This window comes from Ixodes scapularis, unplaced genomic scaffold (assembly GCF_016920785.2).
Source record: "Ixodes scapularis isolate PalLabHiFi unplaced genomic scaffold, ASM1692078v2 PGA_scaffold4__175_contigs__length_147842914, whole genome shotgun sequence".
Lineage (NCBI taxonomy): Eukaryota > Metazoa > Arthropoda > Arachnida > Ixodida > Ixodidae > Ixodes > Ixodes scapularis.
The window spans coordinates 84,559,881-84,577,587 of NW_024609879.1; the positions used below are offsets into that span (position 1 = coordinate 84,559,881).

Consider the following 17,707-nt stretch of genomic DNA (forward strand, 5'->3'; position numbering starts at 1 on the left):
AGGACAGCAGTACACTATGCCCGTCCTATACACAGTAGTGGAATGAACGCTGGAGTAGAGGAAAGCAGACTCTGGGATTTGCTCTTCTAATGTGTAAAGAAGAAAGGGATCATATCTCCTGCTGCTAATGAGCTGCAACAAACTACCGCGAGGGCAAAAGGGGTCTAACCCACTTCAAATGAATCGCGAAAATCGGTTTTGACCATCTTGTATTTAAACCTTGCAAGCCATCAAAAATCATTTTGTATTTAAACCTTGCAAGCAGAAATCACTGTGAACATGAAACCACAACCTTCGAATGCTTTCAGGCACCGAGTATGAAGTAGACTGAAATAAATTAAGTATGCCAATGCTGCACAAAGCAAAAAGCTGTGATTTTGGAAATTACAAAAATGGAACTATAAAGCAATATCATTGACCTTTTGTAACTCTCAGAATCAACCATCCTGCCTTATGTCAGGATGGTTAATTGGAAAAAAAAAATGACAAAGAAATTCCTAAACCTGCATTAAAAAAGAAAATACTTTTTGGCATTTCTTTTACGTTTGAAAGCAATGTGTTGCACGTGACTCCACATTTGAGTGTTTCAGATCAATTAAGTACTCTAGTGCAATGAATCTGCGCCTGAACTGGTGATGGCACTCGTAGAGATGAAGTAAAGGCAGAATGCAACCAGGACTGCCTCTGCAGGCGACGCGGCTTCGAGGTCCCCTCCACTGCCACATAGCTGGGCGCTTCAGGATTAATTAGGCTTGAGCTGACAGGCCACCGGGTACATTTCACTGCCTGCCTGTAACCAAAAAAATGTGGAAATCATGTGATATGAAGTTGAAACACATCATCCCCAATTTAAAGAAACTGTGAATATTAGATTTTTCTAAAACGCATTTGGAGCATTTCATGGGCCGCTGATTCCAGCATTATAAAGCATCAACCGTACTTGCTTGGCGTGACCAGTTTAACTGTTGGCTAACCACCACTGACTAAAATTATCACATGGCGGGTGGTAATCGTAGATTAGTAAGCACTTTGTATTCACCGGTCATGTTTAAATTTGTCACCCCGATTTACTTAGGTGACTAACAATTCTTAGTCAAAGGGGTACAACTACTGTAGCAGGTTAGTATATACAAGTGCTGATTGTTGGGCAAGTGTGTATTGTACGTGAAAAAAAACATGAGTGCGCTTTAAAACAAGGACAGAGGAAGAACGTACACCACAGAGTGCTACACCACATTCGCTACTCAGCACCACAGCAGACCCACATGACCGCCAACCCTAACTGCCGAACTTCGGCAAATATGCAATTATTTCTCCCGAAGTGCTCTGCCAGATTAAAATTTAATGTATGTTTTATTTAGACGTGAGAAGAACAGCACACAAGGACGAAAACACAGAACAAGAACACGCCGAAAATACACACTCCAGCGCCTTGTGTGTCTTACTCTAATTTATTTACTCGAAGTATACCCTCAATTTTTTCTGGAAAATGAACGAACACCAACACATAAAGAAAATATAAAAATCAAGAACCTCTTTCAAGTGCCCAAAGGCGAACAAGAACATCAAAATAATATATTTGACTACGCTTACCTGCAGTTGCGTCCAAGGTAGCGGGCATCCAGTACCTTCGACGAATTCACCCTACAACGTTGACGCAGGAGGAAAGAAATATATTCAGTCAACTTCAAATAATGCAAACTTGAGCCATCTCACTCGCCTACTGAATGATGACTTTTAAAAATGCCTCATCACACGCAAAAAAAAAGTGCCAAGTCTCTCCGCCGCCAATAACTTAATGACCTTATTCAGTAATATACTATACTATTGATGTTTGCGAAGCGCACGAATAATTTCTGACTGTCGAAAGTCGAACTTCGGCAAATATGTAAATTTTTTTGCCGAAGTAATTCGCCAGATTATAATTGAATGTATGTTTTATTTAGACATGAGAAGAACAGCACACAAGGACGAAAACACAAAATAAAAGAACACCGAAAAAGACACACTCAAGCGCCTTGTGTGTCTTACTCTAATTTATTTACTCGAAGTATACCCTCAATTTTCGCTCGGAAATGAATAAACAGCACACACAAAATAAACATAAAAATCAAGAGCCCCATTTGAAGTGCACAGATGGTAAGAAAATCAAAATAAAATATTGGACTACGGTTACCTGCAGTAAACAGTGCTAAGAACTGTCACGAGATGAGTCCAAAGTAGCAGACATCCGGTACCCTCGGCGAGATCACCCTACAACGTTGCCGCAGGGCGAAAGAAATATATTCAATCAACTTCAACTAATGCAAACTTGAGCCATATCTCACTCGCCTGCTGAATGATCAAACTTTTAAAAAAGCCTGATCACACGCAAAGAAAATGCCACGACAATATAATTGCTGGTCTCGGTGCCGGTAACAACTTCATGAGCTTATTCAGTAACATACTACTATTAATGTTTGTGAAGCGCACGAATAATTAGGTCCGACATTTATATTCGGTATTTTAAGGTAACGTGACATTTCACCAAACTATTTATTAAACCTCGTTAAATTAAAAAAAAAAAAAAAAAAAAACGTTGATGAAAAAAATTAGTGTTTAACACTGACTTTTACAAATATCAACGACGTTGAGAATTAATCGCGCCGGGAAGACAACCACCACCTTATGAGATTTTCAAATATTTGATCAGATCGTCAATTTAACGCCCGACGCGACAAACCAACGGCTCTAAAAACAGAAAGCCTTCTACCCCCTCACGCCTTAAGCGCCGTTCAAAAACTTACAACCGAGTAAGACCGAGAAAAAAAAATTGGTTTGCTTTTGTATCGGTCTCTTAGCTGTTGATGAGAAATTTGGCCAGTGCGGTACAACCGCTAACCTGGGGTTTTTAACGTGCATCACGCAGTAGTGATCACACGAACACGTGCCGATACGAAACTCATCCAGCTCGAAACGGCCGGGGGTGGCGGGGACCGAACCCAGGAGGTTCCCAGCGCAAGCTTTCGCTCGTGCACGCTCCGAGCTGAGACGCGTTACCCACTCGGCCACTTCCTCCCCTAGTAAGACCGAGAGAGACCAGACCGGTTTTTAAGACTCTTACGATGTCTTAGGACTAGCTCCGCAGCATCGCATCTGGTCCTAAGACTTCGCAAGAGGCTTAAAAACTGGTCTGGTCTCTCTCGGTCTTACTCGGTTGTATGTGTGTGAACGGCGCTTTAAACGTAGGCGATCCCCGATTCAAAACGCGTCTTGTCGCCCGGCTCCAGGTTCGCCGGGCCGCCCGCTCCCCCCCTTCCTCCACCCGCACACACACACACTGGAAAAGGCTCCTGGCTACGCCACTGGTTAGCGTATGTCAACCCTCTAAATATGCGCTAGTGTAAGCGACGGTCATTCCTGTTCTTGCTCTTTATGAACTTCGATGGTCTAAACCGTGTCTGCGTTCGCGCCACACACTAATTTTATCGAACGCTCGGCGCCTTCAAACGTGCAAACATGTCCGCCAACCCTTTGTCTAAGGAAGACGGGGGTCGCCTTCCCGGAGCAGTCATAACCGACGCCAACTGCCGCCCGCGCAGAACATTTCCTTACCTGCATACGGTGCACACGACTTGGATTTTCGACTGAAGTCAATGCAGCGCTCTCGGTGACTTCGTAAGAAGAGACTGAGCCAAACAGAACAATAAAGAACGTTCTTGCAATGGGACGCCTCCGTCGAACGTTCGAGAAGAAAGACCGTTGCACTCTAAAAAAAGCCCGTGAGTCTGCTTTCCCCGCACAACACTCGGAGAGCCAATCACCGCAACTTACGGAGGCAGCTCAGCGAATGACAATGCCGAAACATATGTTTAGACCAAAAAAAAGCAGTCTGAGTTGTGACATTATGCAATGCAAGCGTGGCGTTTTGCATTGCTTAATGTCACAACTCAGACTGCGTTTTTCGGTCTAAACATATGTTTCGGCATTGTTATTCGCTAAGCTGCCTCTGTAAGTTGCAGTGATTGGCTGTCCGAGTGTTGTGCGTGAAAGTAGACGCACATACTTTTTTTAGAGTTTGTGTCGGTGGCGTCGGCGGGGAACGCGTTCGGCACCGGGCAGGAACTCTCCCACGCATGCGCGAAGAATAGCGTGCCATACGAGGAGAGCAATTAGCGAACTTGTTTGCGCCTTTCCACACCCATTCGCAGCGCCCAGGCTTTGGCAGCGCCCATAGAGTTATTATAATGTACGCTAGAGGTTCAAGTGGCGCTAGTGTGCTGACGCAAATTGAAGCAGACAGCAACCAGTCGAAAATTGACTTCCGGTAATGCATTTCTATGGGAAAAAGTGAGTGCATTTTCTCTCTGCGCTCGATCATAAGAGCAAATATCCCGAATAATTCGTACGTACTAGGTAGCTTGGAAAATTTCTCAGTCAGGCCGACGAAAGAATCGGTCAGTTACGGTGTTTTTCTTTCAAATTCATCGCATTAAAGACGGTGCTAAAACAGCTTCGTATGTGTATTTATGTGCACTGTCGGACACTGTTAGCGCGAACACGACTTCGGCGCTTTTCAGCGTGGGGGATATACGTGCCAAACGAACGAAGAACATCTGGAAATTAAGAAAGACGGCAAGAACTACGCAGTAACACTGGATCAGTAACTACACGTGCATATACGATCAAAATTAATCGAAGGCCACGTAATCTATTCCTATTTTAAATAAGTAAGTACCGTTTTATTCTTTCTGCTCTGAGCGAAGCTGCTTGTTCTACGTTCAAAATATCACTCGCACGCTCGAAATCTTTGAGAACAAGTGCCCGATAAAAGCTGCCCGGCAGAGAAAGCAATACGAAGAGACAACTTTTATAGCCCACGGACTTTATTCTCTACGTTTTAAATGTTTTTATCCGCTCATGCACGACGGGGTCATTTTTATATAGTGACAGGACTGGCATATTATCAATATATAAGCGTCATCGGATTGCTGGCGAGCCTTGAACACACTCTACATTCCTTTCGATTGTAATTTTGCTTCGAATCGTCGCTTGTTTCTACACACCTGCTGCGGAACACACGTTTGGGACTGAAATGTAGCGAAGTTAAACATCGGTCACTGATGAAGAAAAATGCGCTACCTAAAGCAATTACACTTTTACAGTGTTAATCAAGATACCTACTATTCGGTACGACCCAAATAACCAAAGTGTTCCGTGTTATTTTCCGGCGAAGAGACAAAATGCACGCGCGCTTTCCCATAGGAATACACGGGAAGGCTGGAAAAGTAGACTGGTTGCTGTCTGCTTCAATCTGCGTCACGGAAGTCGCATAGACACTAGCGCCAGTTGAACCTCTAGCGTACATTATAATAACTCTATGGCAGCGCCCAAACAGGTGCACCCTCTGGGAGGTAATACCAGTAATACTATGGTGCCTGGAACCCGTCTCCGACAGGTGTGTTTACCGCGTCTAAACAGTGGTACTTCGATTTCCGCCTGATTACGTCATAGAAGTGTCATGCTGTCGCCGGTCGCGACCCTGGTGGTGTCTCAGCAGCTGTGGTGAATGTGGCAGACGCCTGTTCTGCTGCAGGTTGCTCTTCACTTCGACAGTCCACGGGAGCTACAGCAGCAGGAAGATGGGACGCCTGGGACGCCGTGACGACAGTGACACTTATGTTCGCCTGTGCTTTTCGCCAGCATTTCTACGACCAGCCGCCAGGATCGCGACAGGCTACAGCGTGACACTCCAGCTTCTGTGACGTCATTTGTTGGTGCACTTTGGGACCACTTTTGATGTATAAGCGGGATAGGACGCTGAACACACCAGTCGGAGACGCGCTCCAGGCACCATAGTAATACTTACCTCGTCGGTGCCCCTACGCGGCGAACATCACTTCGTAGCACCGCATTCTTAGTCTGCTGCGCCTGAGGAGGTAACAAGCGGAGCGCTTCCCCCTGGCCGGGAGGAGGGTGGCACAAGTGATCTGTTACCTCCTTTTAGTCCCCTTTTTTCTAAGAGTGATGAGTGTTATCCTATATGTAGACCGTAGATTTTCCGGTTTTAACCGAAAAACGCCGATAAACATCCGCCGATGGAAAAAAAAGCAAACTTGGTTAAAACCGAAAACATAAAAGAAACACCGATTGTTGAATATTTCCGTTCTAGCAACATCCATTTTTTGCCGACATACCTTCTACGAGCGTTTGATTACTTCCGGTTCCTTAGGAAATTTTGTTTCACTGTTGTCAAACGACGACAACGAGCTGCGAGCCTGCGCAAGCATAATTATGAAACCTCCAAACTGTAGTTTTAGACATTTCAATGGCAAAATGGAGCCCATTTTTGCGAGTTTTCGGTTTCTGATGCCCATGGAGCGCCGTGTATTCAAAAACTCCGTCGGCCGCCATTTTCCCATTGAACCTTTCAGAAAATCACTTATAACTTTTGAATAAGGTATCGGATCGGGCTGAAACTTTGGCAATTAAGGAGTCCTATGCGCTGAGCAGCTCTACTCCCACAATCTTGAGTTACGGGTGGATTGGTTACCGGGGCACGCGGGTGGCTCGGGCAACGAAGCCGCACATGCACGTGCGAGTGAATGGTCGGATGTCCGCTCATGCCCGTACATCTCGGTCCCTCTCGCACTAATCGACCCCGACCACCGGGAGCAGAAGGCAGCATCCAAGATGGCAGATCACTTGGATCTCAGGGAGCAGAACCCAGCAAACCCTTCACCCTTACCAAGAGGTATACTCAAGTGCTCGTCCATAAAGCATGCACCGGTGCCGCCCTCACTGCAGACGTCCTGGCCCGATAAAGAGTCTACACCCCAAAGAGAGGGCGCCCACCTGCCACTGATGACCCAGGCAGTACGCCCATCTCCATACACCAGCCCTAGGCTGCGAACCAATGCAGTCAGCTGAAGCTTACAAGCCAGCGGTGACTGACCTGTTCTGCATGCCCTGCAGGCGTCCCTCTTGTAGCAGTCCGACCTATACTGTGGGAGTGTGCAAATCTTCCCGACGAGAGGGCATAATTTGATTTATTTTTATTAACCCCAGTTTACGTGATTACAAGAACTGGATCAATCCGAAGTGTCGTACCCGAGCAAAACAGAGGCCACTACCTCTTTGGGACTTTGCACGCTCTGCTGGTATTGAGCGAAGAATATAATTTGTTTTAGTTAGTTACTTCCTTAATTTTTCTCCTCCAGGCTGTCGAGCCATCTTTATCGTAGTAAAGTGCAACAACCATAACAACAGCAACAACATTGACAACACCACCACCAACAACAATAAAAACAACATTAAAATAACACCAACAGCAACAACAACAACAACCATGACGACGACGACAACAACAACAACAACAAGAGCAGCACAACTACCAGCAACAACAAAAACAACAACAACAACATACATCAACTAAAATAACAACACAACAACAACCAAGCATAAAAATAACCATGTATGTTTACCGCAAGTTTATAATAGTCGAAAAGAAACAAAGTACATCGATTGACTAAGCTTGCAATTGTTTCTGAAACTACTACGGGCGTCGAAGGATTATAATCAGCGATTCAGTGCTCACCTCTTTTCTTCCATTCCGAGGCACAGCTCCACTCTCAAGGTGCATTCTGACGCTCTGTTTTATTTTTTCTACCTGAAAGAAGAGGATAGAACAGTTTCGAACACCAACGCAAAGTAAAGTAAAGCCTCGAATCGTGAATTGTATCGGCGCATATTAGGCAGTTTAATTACTGCCAGGGTGTCAAAACGGAAGGTTTGTCGTTCTAATTTCAGGTTTGTTCACAAAAAAAAAGAGGTTCGTTCCGGTTTTGTTTTGGAACGAAAAAAAATCATTTGCCCGCGACAGCTTGTGTTTGTGTGCAAAAAAAAAAAAAAAAAATAATAATAATAAAAAATCTAGACACAAAAATTAAAAAGAAAACGAAACGTTCATTTTTATTAAAAAAAGTAGGTTATTCAAAAGCTCTACCAAACAAACTCTTAATGCAACCCCCCCCCCCCCCCCCAAAAAAAAAAAGAAAAACGCAAAAAAAAAAAAAAAAAAGATGCGAGAAAAAAAAAAAACGACTTCAGGCATTGAACTGCTCTGATAAAATAAACTTGAGCGCCAATAAGGCCCGCTCCACGATGACCTGTGTGAATGGTACACAAGGGGCTAATTGCGCGAAAGTGCACAGTTCCGATTAGTGTTCTTTTCGGTCTTTCCAGAATGTCAATACATTCGTGGTTTTTGGAAGGCGTGACTCCTTTTTCTAACATTTTGAGCAAGCATGGTACGTCCAGGTCACGGTGGGATGTGTTTCTTTTACCGCAGTCCAGGTGAGCCTAGCTCACTTGCCAGATGAGGGTGTGCGCCAGCCTCACTATGGTGCCTGAATCGCGTCTTCGACTGGTGTGTTTAGCGTCCTATCTCGCCCATACATCAAAAGTGGTCCCGATGTGGCAACAAATGACGCGAGTGTCATGCTGTTGCCTGTCACGATCCTGGCGGTTGACCGTAGAAATGCTGGCGAAAAGCTCGAGCGAACGCGAGTGTCGCTGTCGTCGCGGCGTCCCTTTAGGCATCCCAGGCGTCCCAACTCCGGCTGCTCGAGCTTCCGTGAACTGTCACAGTAAAAAGCGACGTGCAGCAGAACAGGCATCTGCTACATACACCACAGCTGTTGGGACGCCGCCAGGGTCGCGACCGGCGTCAGCATGACGCTTTTATGACGTCATCAGGCGGAAATCGAGGGACCACTTTTTTGGCCGCGGTAAACACACCAGTCGGGGACGCGTTCCAGGCACCATAGCCTCACCTTATCTTTTTTTCTTAATAAACAATTCAAAGGCGTCTTCTGGTCCCTCTGAGTGCCAGAAGATACTGAAGTGCCTGAACATTCCCCTTAACCAAAAAACCGATAAGAACATTTTTCCATTTCACTCCTTGTTTCCCCCTTTGTTCCCCTTCTGCCGGGATAATTATTTTCGTAAAAAAAAAATTGTTGTTTTTCGGTTTTGTTTTTGCCCCGTTCCGACAACAGTGTTGCAAGTGTTAAAAAAAAACAGAATAATACGTTTATTTTAACGTAATACGTGAGACTGGCGCGGAAAAAATGAAGAAAGTTAAGTCGAACGAAAAGACAACAGCAGGCGAACGTCTCAATCTCCTACATGTTCTCTTTTTTTTCGACTTAAAAGTTTCTGAATTTTTTCGCATCACCATCTCTGGTGTTACTTTATGATAAATTCTTCCCATTCAGAAATAACAGCGCACTCGCTGTTGTTACTGAAATATGTTAGTCGTTACTTGGTAACAAAAGGAACGCGCTACCAAAAAGAACGCGTTACCGATTTATGTTACGTCAAAATAAACTGAACGCGTTACCATTTCCGACAAGAAGTAATGCACGTTACTTTTAGTTATGAACGAAAACATTCTACTGTTTTGAGGTTAAAGATATGCATAAACGGCATATTTGAAAAAAACCTTATGTATATGCACAAACTTAACATAATTACGGTTTTGATATTGAACGTATCTGGCATCTAAGTACAAGAATTCATGTCTAAACGCCTAAAAAAAAATTAAAGTTTAATTTTCTTTTTTTAAAGTTTTGGGAAGAAGTAGAAGGAAGATGAGGTAACGGAAGTACGTTACCACTCGAAATAAGAAACGCAAGCATGTTATTCGTTATCATTTTGAAACATGTAACAAGTACGTTGCAAGGTTACCGAAAAGAGTAGCGGAACCCATTTTATCTTGTGTGCCATGATTTTTACACTTTAGAACCTAATATGTTTCATCAGCCGAATTCCACGAAGAAAACCGACACGTTCATTTGTTATGTTCCAGCGTTGCACAAATAATATAATTTATTATAGTTTAATGTATAATTTACTACGTAAATCCATAGGGCCTATTCAAAAGTATGAGGACACCAGACGGGAATCGAGCACGTGACCAGGTGAAGCGGCACGGGTGTTTGGAAAGCCGCTGCGGCAAGAGCAAACCTGCACCAAGCTATACACCTGGTTGACGACTCCGTCGGCGCTCCAGGTGGTCAAGGCCAGGTTCAGGGCGATGAAGGTGACGAAGAGGGCGTGGTGAACAGCCACCGTGACGGGGTTATTCCTGGACATCAGGTAGAAGATGGCGCAGCACAGGCAAACCCCGGCCTTGGCGAACTCCGCGAGCAAGCCCTTGTGGAACACGTCGTTGGTGGCCTCCACGATCCTGCGCAGCTGACGCAGGTCGTCCTTGGTGTCGCTCAGGAACTTGAGCCGCAAGGGGACTCTCCTTCTTCCGCCACTCACTATGAGGAGACAGGGCTGATGGAGCGTGCGGACCGTACTTAGAGCGTTTCTCTTTTAACGCTCAACGTTTCGGACAACGAAAGTCAACTCTTTTCCCTTACTTTGCCAGAGGTGGCTGTAATGAAATTACTTTTGAGAGTACTTTGTAATGTATCTCATTACGTTTTGATGAAGGTGATTTAGTAATGTAATGAATTACCCTAGTGGCGGTAATTATAATTAAAATCATAATTACTTTTTGCATATTTCACGCGTGTTTTTTTTTTTATTTGCCCGGAAATTAACAAAAATTAATACGGTTCTTGCATTTGCAAAAAAATAAGCCTTCTTTAAAAAATAACGCAAAGCAAAGAACAAATGGGGTTTTCGTTTGTGGCCGCTGGTTCGTGTGACGGTCGCGGACGTGTGCCTTTATGTGCGCGTTGCTCGAAGGCACACTAGGTCAGTCTAGAGCAGGGGTGGCCAGGCTGGCCTGGCCTAAGAGCCGCAAACAAAACCACGGAACTTCTAAGAGCCGCGGGGGGGGGGGGGGGGGGGGAGGGTGGAGGGCAAATTTAACTTTTGTTCAGAGTCTGACGGTACGTATGGGGGCACAAGGCTGTACAACTGTACGTATGGGAGCACAAGGCTGTCAAACTACAAGCTGCAGTGTGCTTTATTCTGAAATGTGGGGAAACGCGGAAAGGGGCGAAAAGGGGAGGGGGGGGGGGGGTCCCCTTACGAGCGATCCGCGAGCCGCACTTGGACCAGCAAAAAGCCGCATGCGGCTCGAGAGCCCAGGTTTGGCCACCCCTGGTCTAGAGGGTCGTACCCCAGAAGTCCTGCTGGGTCTGTGCAGCTGGGACCAACAATAGGCTTCCCCAAACATGGCTTTTCTCCCCTTGAAGATTATCTTGCCCCGAAATTCACCCAAAGAAGACACAGCGCAGATGAATAATCAATAGCAAGACAATCCGGACCCAGACACATCCGGGGATCGACAGCGTGCGCGTAGGTATTTCGGAAAAACGTGAACTTACAACACAGACAGACCCAAGGTCAGTCGGTTCGGTTTGGGAGGTCATGTTGGTTCGCCTTATCAGTCTTTGGTTTTTTCCCACTGTCTTGGTGTGGGGTTGACAATTGTTACTTTGCAAATGCTGAGCAGAGTGCGTTCGTTCTTGTTGTTTAGCTTCTCCTTCAAAATATATGAAACAGAAATTTGAAAGTAAATTCATTACATTTATGCGTTATTTTAACTGTAATTCATTATTCGGTGTAGTGGTAATTTGTAATGCAATTTAAATACATTGCAGTCATTTCCAGAAAAAAGTAATTAGTAATGTAATTTAATTGCAATAAATGAGTAATTTGGCCAACTCTGCACTTCGCCCAAGAATAAGATTCGGATACCGAGATGAAGCTAGGGATGGGTGCACAGGACCGAACCCACTACTGCGGACCGCGATTTGAGCTACCTGACCAGTGTTTTAAGTACGACAGAGTTTCTTTCGACAGACCCACCGGAAAATGTTCATTCGTGACAAAACGATTTGGCCTCCTCTGCTCTTTTCCTCGTCGCGAGCATGCGCGGGTCGGGGGTCCCTTTGCGTGTGGGTCATCAGCACGGATATTAGAAGGGTAGGAGAGGGCATGACGTCGGCCGCGTAGCCTCCACAAGCCATGCTCCCTTGACGCCTCGTTTCTTTCTCATTTTCCTCCTTACTCTCCGCACTTACCATGCCAACGTGACCACATCACGTGACCGTAGCTAGCCTTCGTCTTGCTATGGGGTACTAGAATACACCATAGTCTAGACTTCGATCTGATAAAACCTACCGGACGGAGCGCGCGCAACCCTGCAAGGAGTCCTTCTACAATCAACCGTTCATCTCACACGTGACATGTCACGCGCACCAATCGCCAGAGAGATCTGCGGTCACGCTGGGCACAAAATCGTTTAAACTTTTTATGACTAGGCTTCACCAATACTGCAACGTGCCCCCTCCTAGTACTTCTAATCCTTGGATGCTGCGCAATTTTACTGGTGAATACGCGCGCGTGTCGCAGTTGTCTCCGCTCCATGAAATAAATCCGACGCTCGCTGGAAGTGCTCCGGTCGGCGTCGGAGGTCATCGCTGAACAAAAAGGCGCACTGAGGATCAGCGTGTTCGCCGTGCCAATGAGACGCCGGAAGAAAGAGAAAGCGTTTGGCTAGTCATAGAGAAGCAAGGCAGGCTTGTTCTTGCTTCTCTGTTAATGCCCCGTTTCTTGTTGTAATCTACAAGAAGTAGGGCATTAATGTACTGGAATTTACGCTCGTGGACAGGTCCTGCAAAAAGCACCTCGTCAAGATTTCTTTCGGTGTTACCTACGGAGTGTGTGTGGTTGCTCACGTGAACAAGCGCAAAAAATAAGGACAAGAAAGTACACAGACAAGGGCGCACTCGCAACTAACTTGGTTTTAAAACAAAACAAAAAAGAAAACACTAATATATATATGGGGTGTCGCAAAAAATAATTTACAGGTTTTTTTTACCGCAAAAATAAACTAGGCATCGCCGAACGCTCATTCTCCGCCCAAGGGTAGCGCTAGAGGTCACAACCACATGCCAAAGTTTTAGCCCGATCCGATAACTTAATCAAAAGTTATAAATGATTTTCTGAAAATTTCAATGGGAAAATTGCGACCGACGGAGTTTTCTAATACATGGGGCTCTATGACACCAGAATCCAAAAACGGGCAAAAATGGGCTCCATTTTCCCATTGAAATTTTCAGAAAATCACTTACAATTTTTGAATAAGGTACCGAATCGGGCTGAAACTTTGTCATCTGGTTGTGACCTCTAGCGTTACCTTTGGGCGGAAATGAGCGTTCGGCAATGCCTAGTATAATTTTGTAATAAAAAAAAAAAAAAAGAAAAACTAATTTCATTTTTTTTTTTTGTGACACACTGTGGCAGAGCAAAGCGTCATGGCAAATTCCGGTGTAACCTTCGTAACAAAAAAGATAAAGATAGTGATGTTTCACTTATACACTTCTCGTCCTTTGCTTTAATTTCGAAAGCTTTAAGTACTAGCTCTTTAGAAACGTTATCTGGGTACCTAGCAAAAAACCTCCTGTCACTAAATGACGGGTCACAAGGGCGATGACTGTAGTGTGTACATAACCACAGTTTTTTTTTCAAATAAAGGTTAGCTGTGAGTGCGCCCTTGTCTGTCTACTTTATTGTCCCTGCATTTTTTCATGGCGTTATACGTACGTGATCATGAAGCAACTAGCCCAAATTGCTATATTAATGTGTGATTGCCTCTGGTTCCAGTGCGGCGCGTACATTGATTAAAAATATGCGTACGTTTCATGCCCTTTACACATCATGAACTAAAATACATTAAGGCTAACTCTTAAGGTTCCGTCACTCACCGATCAGTTCGAGCGCAGCATGAGCCTCCTCAGCGTACGCGTTCAGCACACGGGACATCAGGAACACTCCGGCCGGCGAAATGTGGGTCCATGCGAGCTGGAAGAGAACTCCGAGCAGCGTGAAGAGACGGCGCACGAAGTGCAGGGCAGTGGCCGTCGTGACCAGGCGCTGAAGCCGGAAGGCGTTCTGATGCAGCGTGAACGCGCACAGCAGCAGGACGATCCACGTGCAGAGGTGGTTCAGCTTCCTCCGCTGACGCAGCGGCCTCTTGAGCTCAAACGCGTCGCACATGTGGATGAGCTCGACGAGCTTCGGGGCGTGGAGCACCATGCTGATGGCCGTCGCGTTCGTCGCCAGGAAGAAACTGGCGGACAGGGCGACGTAGATGTCGCCGTCCAGGGTCGCCTTGGAGCCGTTCCTGAGGACGGACTTGAAGGAGTGGTACCAGCTGACGCCCAGGCCAAACAAGAAGTACAGGAGGTACGGAGACAGCCGTCTCGCCGTGAGTTTGGGGGTGGCTTCGGGGGATGCGAAGAGGCCCTCCACGAAGCAGCAGCCGGCCAGTCGTGTCATTCTTAGAAAACGTCTCAGCATATTGCACAGACGCAAAGCGTCGGGTCAGATGTGTTCACACTGAGCGCAGAGGGTACAGACCCGCGTGATCGAGCTGAAGAGCAAGGTTAAAAGGTCACGGTGAGCCGGAGCTTCTTAGAGGTCCTTACTCAACATAACCATATCTCAAATCTCGCGAGGGACGTGGATTTTAAACAGACAACGTCATGTGGCAACCCTCCCCGGACTTTGCTTGCTCGTGCTGCTGTTGGTTGCAACGCGGCTAGACCCAAGGGAAAGACGGTCAAGAACGGAGCGCAGCTGTCTGACGTCACAGCGCGCACGACCAATAGCGTAAAGAAGGGTAAGCCTGTGCGCTAACACTCCCCTCTCCCTCTATACTCCGCCTACGTAGGAACGGGGCTTGACTAGTCTAGTAGAAACTCCGTCTTAGTTGGTGATCGAGCAGGCACGGACGTATAGAAACGTGCTACTCGTTGGAAACGCGATGAAGAGCCGTAGCACCTTTATTAAATAGGTTGTTTTTAAGGCTGCCAATTTCTCCGAAACCACTTTTTTTTTCTATCTTTCTCTAAGTCACTTGATTTGCCCATACATCCCACGTACCGATGATTTTTTCCCTACGCTATACGAAAGAGCAGCGAAAGGGTTTAGTGCTATTCTTAACCGGAATCGATTAGGAAGCTGTCCATCATCGGCTTTGGAAATGAAAGGTTTACGCCCCCTCCAGCCGAACAGCGAGAAGGACAAGGCGTGCGCAACAAACAACACCGCCGCAAACAAGAGCAAAGATCTGATCCCTACGGTACATTATCGAACCAAAACCATGCCGACGGCTTTGTTGCGTATATTTTTGGAACTTCTTTTACTTATTACAAACTTCGTTACTACTTAAAAAAAGGTAAAAACGGAGGTGTTTGAGAAAGAGAGAGAGAGAGGGATATGGGGGCGAGACAATTTATTAAAGTTAAAATTGGGAAAGTTTAACTCAAGCTTAAGCTTACAGGAGTGACGAAAAACACAAGGGAATCGCAAAGGCACTTAGCACAGAAAAAAAAATGCTTTCTTGCAGGAAAATAGATTTTGAATTTCATGGACGTTAAATAGCAGTTTATACAAAAGATTAACACTTATCGATATTCTTTGTGCTGTAATGAATTTATGATTAAAGGGACCATGAAATGACCTTTTTACTTTTTCCAGATAACTTTTACATTAAACCGTCAGTGTTCACTGAATGCCGAACAGGCATCCGTTTTCGTCTCGGTTTATTAACTTCTACACAAAAAATAATGAAATATCGACTTTTTCTTTCTCTCCAACTGACCGCGAAACAAGCCGTGACGTACGCGGTTTCCGGAACCGGAAGTTCTCTCGGCAGTAGGAGAATGGGAGCGTTAGCGGCGTCGAGTTGGGGTGCGCCGGTAGGTTCTACTGCGCTGATGTCACCGACGTATTTTCTGAATCGGCGCCTCTCATCGCCGCATCACAGCTGAGCGAAATTCAATGCAGCGTTGCCAGATGGTGAAATCCGGCACCAGATTTGGAAAATCTGGTGAAATTGGGGGGGCTACTGGTGTTGATGTACCGGAATGGCTACACCAGACAATATCTGGCAAAAACTGGTGAAAAATCTTGAGAAATAGCTTGTCACTTGCATTAATCAATTTTACACCGTTTTGTTAGCGTTTTGTTAGTGTATTTATGTAACCTATTTATTTATGTTCCATATTCTTATGGATATCAGCGATGGATGTGCTTTATGTGTCAAGAGATTGTCCGTGCCAGTGTGACTGGACTTTGTGTGAAGTGTTATGTGACTAGATGTCATGCTTATCAGTTTTTTTCTTGAAGCTTGACTTCAAAACCTGTAATGAACTGAACTTTATCATGGTGTTGTATTTCGACTTCGTTCTTATGCGTTTCTTTTTCTTACTGCTGAGCAGATAATGTATGCTTAATTTAGACTGCGAGTGTCTTGAAGTGCAATATTATGTGGTCTTTCTGACGTGTCGGTGGCCTTCATTAATTTGAATTTTCCGTCTAAGGACTACCCAGAACCAACATCTCATAAACATGGTATATTAAAAAGTAACAATGCTGATGATGCGCCGCATGTCTGCTTTCTTCCTTTTTTATTGTGCTGCGATGCCTTATATCAATGAACCTCCTGAAAGCTACCCTTTGCGAGTGCATGCGTAAAAAAGCTGAAGGAATTGGAAATACGTAATAGACGCGATATTTTAGTGCTGGTGAAATCTGGTGAAATTTCGGCGAGAATTTGGTGCCGAAGCATCTTTCCAATCTGGCAACGCTGATTCAATGAGATATGTTGCGCTACAGCGACAGCATGGGACTAGTCCCATACGCCGGTATGCCTGTTGGCAAGTGCAGCGAGTCTTCCGGTGAAGACTCCAGAAGTCAACCCAACTGTCATTGTTGGTAAAAGGGCCGGCCCGTGTCATGCCTGATTCACATGGTGCGAATTTGCCTGCGATTTCGCAATTGCGACGCCGTTCTTGCGGCACAACGCAGTTGCGGTGCGAATTCGACTAATTCGCAACTCCGTATTTTGCCAAACTTTCCTTGCGAACGGCCGCTCTTGCGAAGGGGACGGACAGCCAATCAAACGCGGCTCGTGAAAGACGTCACGGTGGTCATAGCAACGTGGGAATCAAAAATACGAAAAATGCGTCACCTACGTCGTCGTCTTCAAAATTCGCTGCGGGGGTGGGGCGGCGGGTGTGCTTCTTCCATGTGAATATTTTTCGCCGGGGGATGTAAGCTTCAGTACGGCATTAAAACGAACTGGCGTTTGCGTACCACGAGAGGGTTGTGGTTGCTTCCTTTGTAAAATTGCAGGCGATAACAATTGACGCTTCTGTTCGATCACTTTGCGTAAGGGACTCGTGGCATAGAAGAAAGACCCTTTCTTCAAATCTTTTTGCAGATGACGCGAAGGTCTGTCTAGAAACTGAGAAACGCTGAACAGAACCTTGTTATTAAAGCCATTTGATAAAAATCGAGCTTCACATTTTTACGTATAGTGAAAATAACTAATTGATATGTAAACGCGCTGGACGCGTGCTACGCGAGCGACACGCGTGTAAAATGGCTTTAATTACAAAGTGCCGATCAGCGATTCTCAGTTTCTGGACAAACCTTCGTGTCAGATCCCCAAACAGATTTCGAGAAAGGGTCTTTCTACTAATCAATGAGTCCCCTACGCAAATGTCACACGTGCCACGCGTGACATTTGTCATAGAAATCCTGTGACAATTTGGTTTTGTGCATAGTTCGCGATTATTTCACCAACATGATTGTTTTGGCTTTTTTTTTTGCATCTGAAAACCTGTTTTTTTTACTTATGTCGTTTCCTTTATCTTCAGTGTTTTTGTCATGTTCGCAATCGCTAATA

At 45.4% G+C, this 17,707-nt stretch overlaps 1 protein-coding gene and 1 long non-coding RNA gene across 2 annotated transcripts; both read right to left on the reverse strand.

Moving 5' to 3' along the window:
- Positions 1–726: 726 nt before the first annotated feature.
- LOC120844520 lies at positions 727–2,224 on the reverse strand. Its single transcript, XR_005716419.1, has 3 exons — positions 2,177–2,224; positions 1,594–1,644; positions 727–790 (listed from the first exon to the last, which is right to left on the reverse strand). It is a non-coding gene; the product is annotated as an uncharacterized LOC120844520 (long non-coding RNA).
- Positions 2,225–10,106: 7,882 nt separating this feature from the next.
- On the reverse strand, positions 10,107–15,495 carry LOC120844518. Its single transcript, XM_040216329.2, has 2 exons — positions 13,716–15,495; positions 10,107–10,239 (listed from the first exon to the last, which is right to left on the reverse strand). Exons 1-2 carry the CDS (start codon positions 14,308–14,310, stop codon positions 10,124–10,126), a joined length of 711 nt encoding a protein of 236 aa, XP_040072263.1. The 5' UTR covers positions 14,311–15,495; the 3' UTR covers positions 10,107–10,123.
- Positions 15,496–17,707: the final 2,212 nt, after the last annotated feature.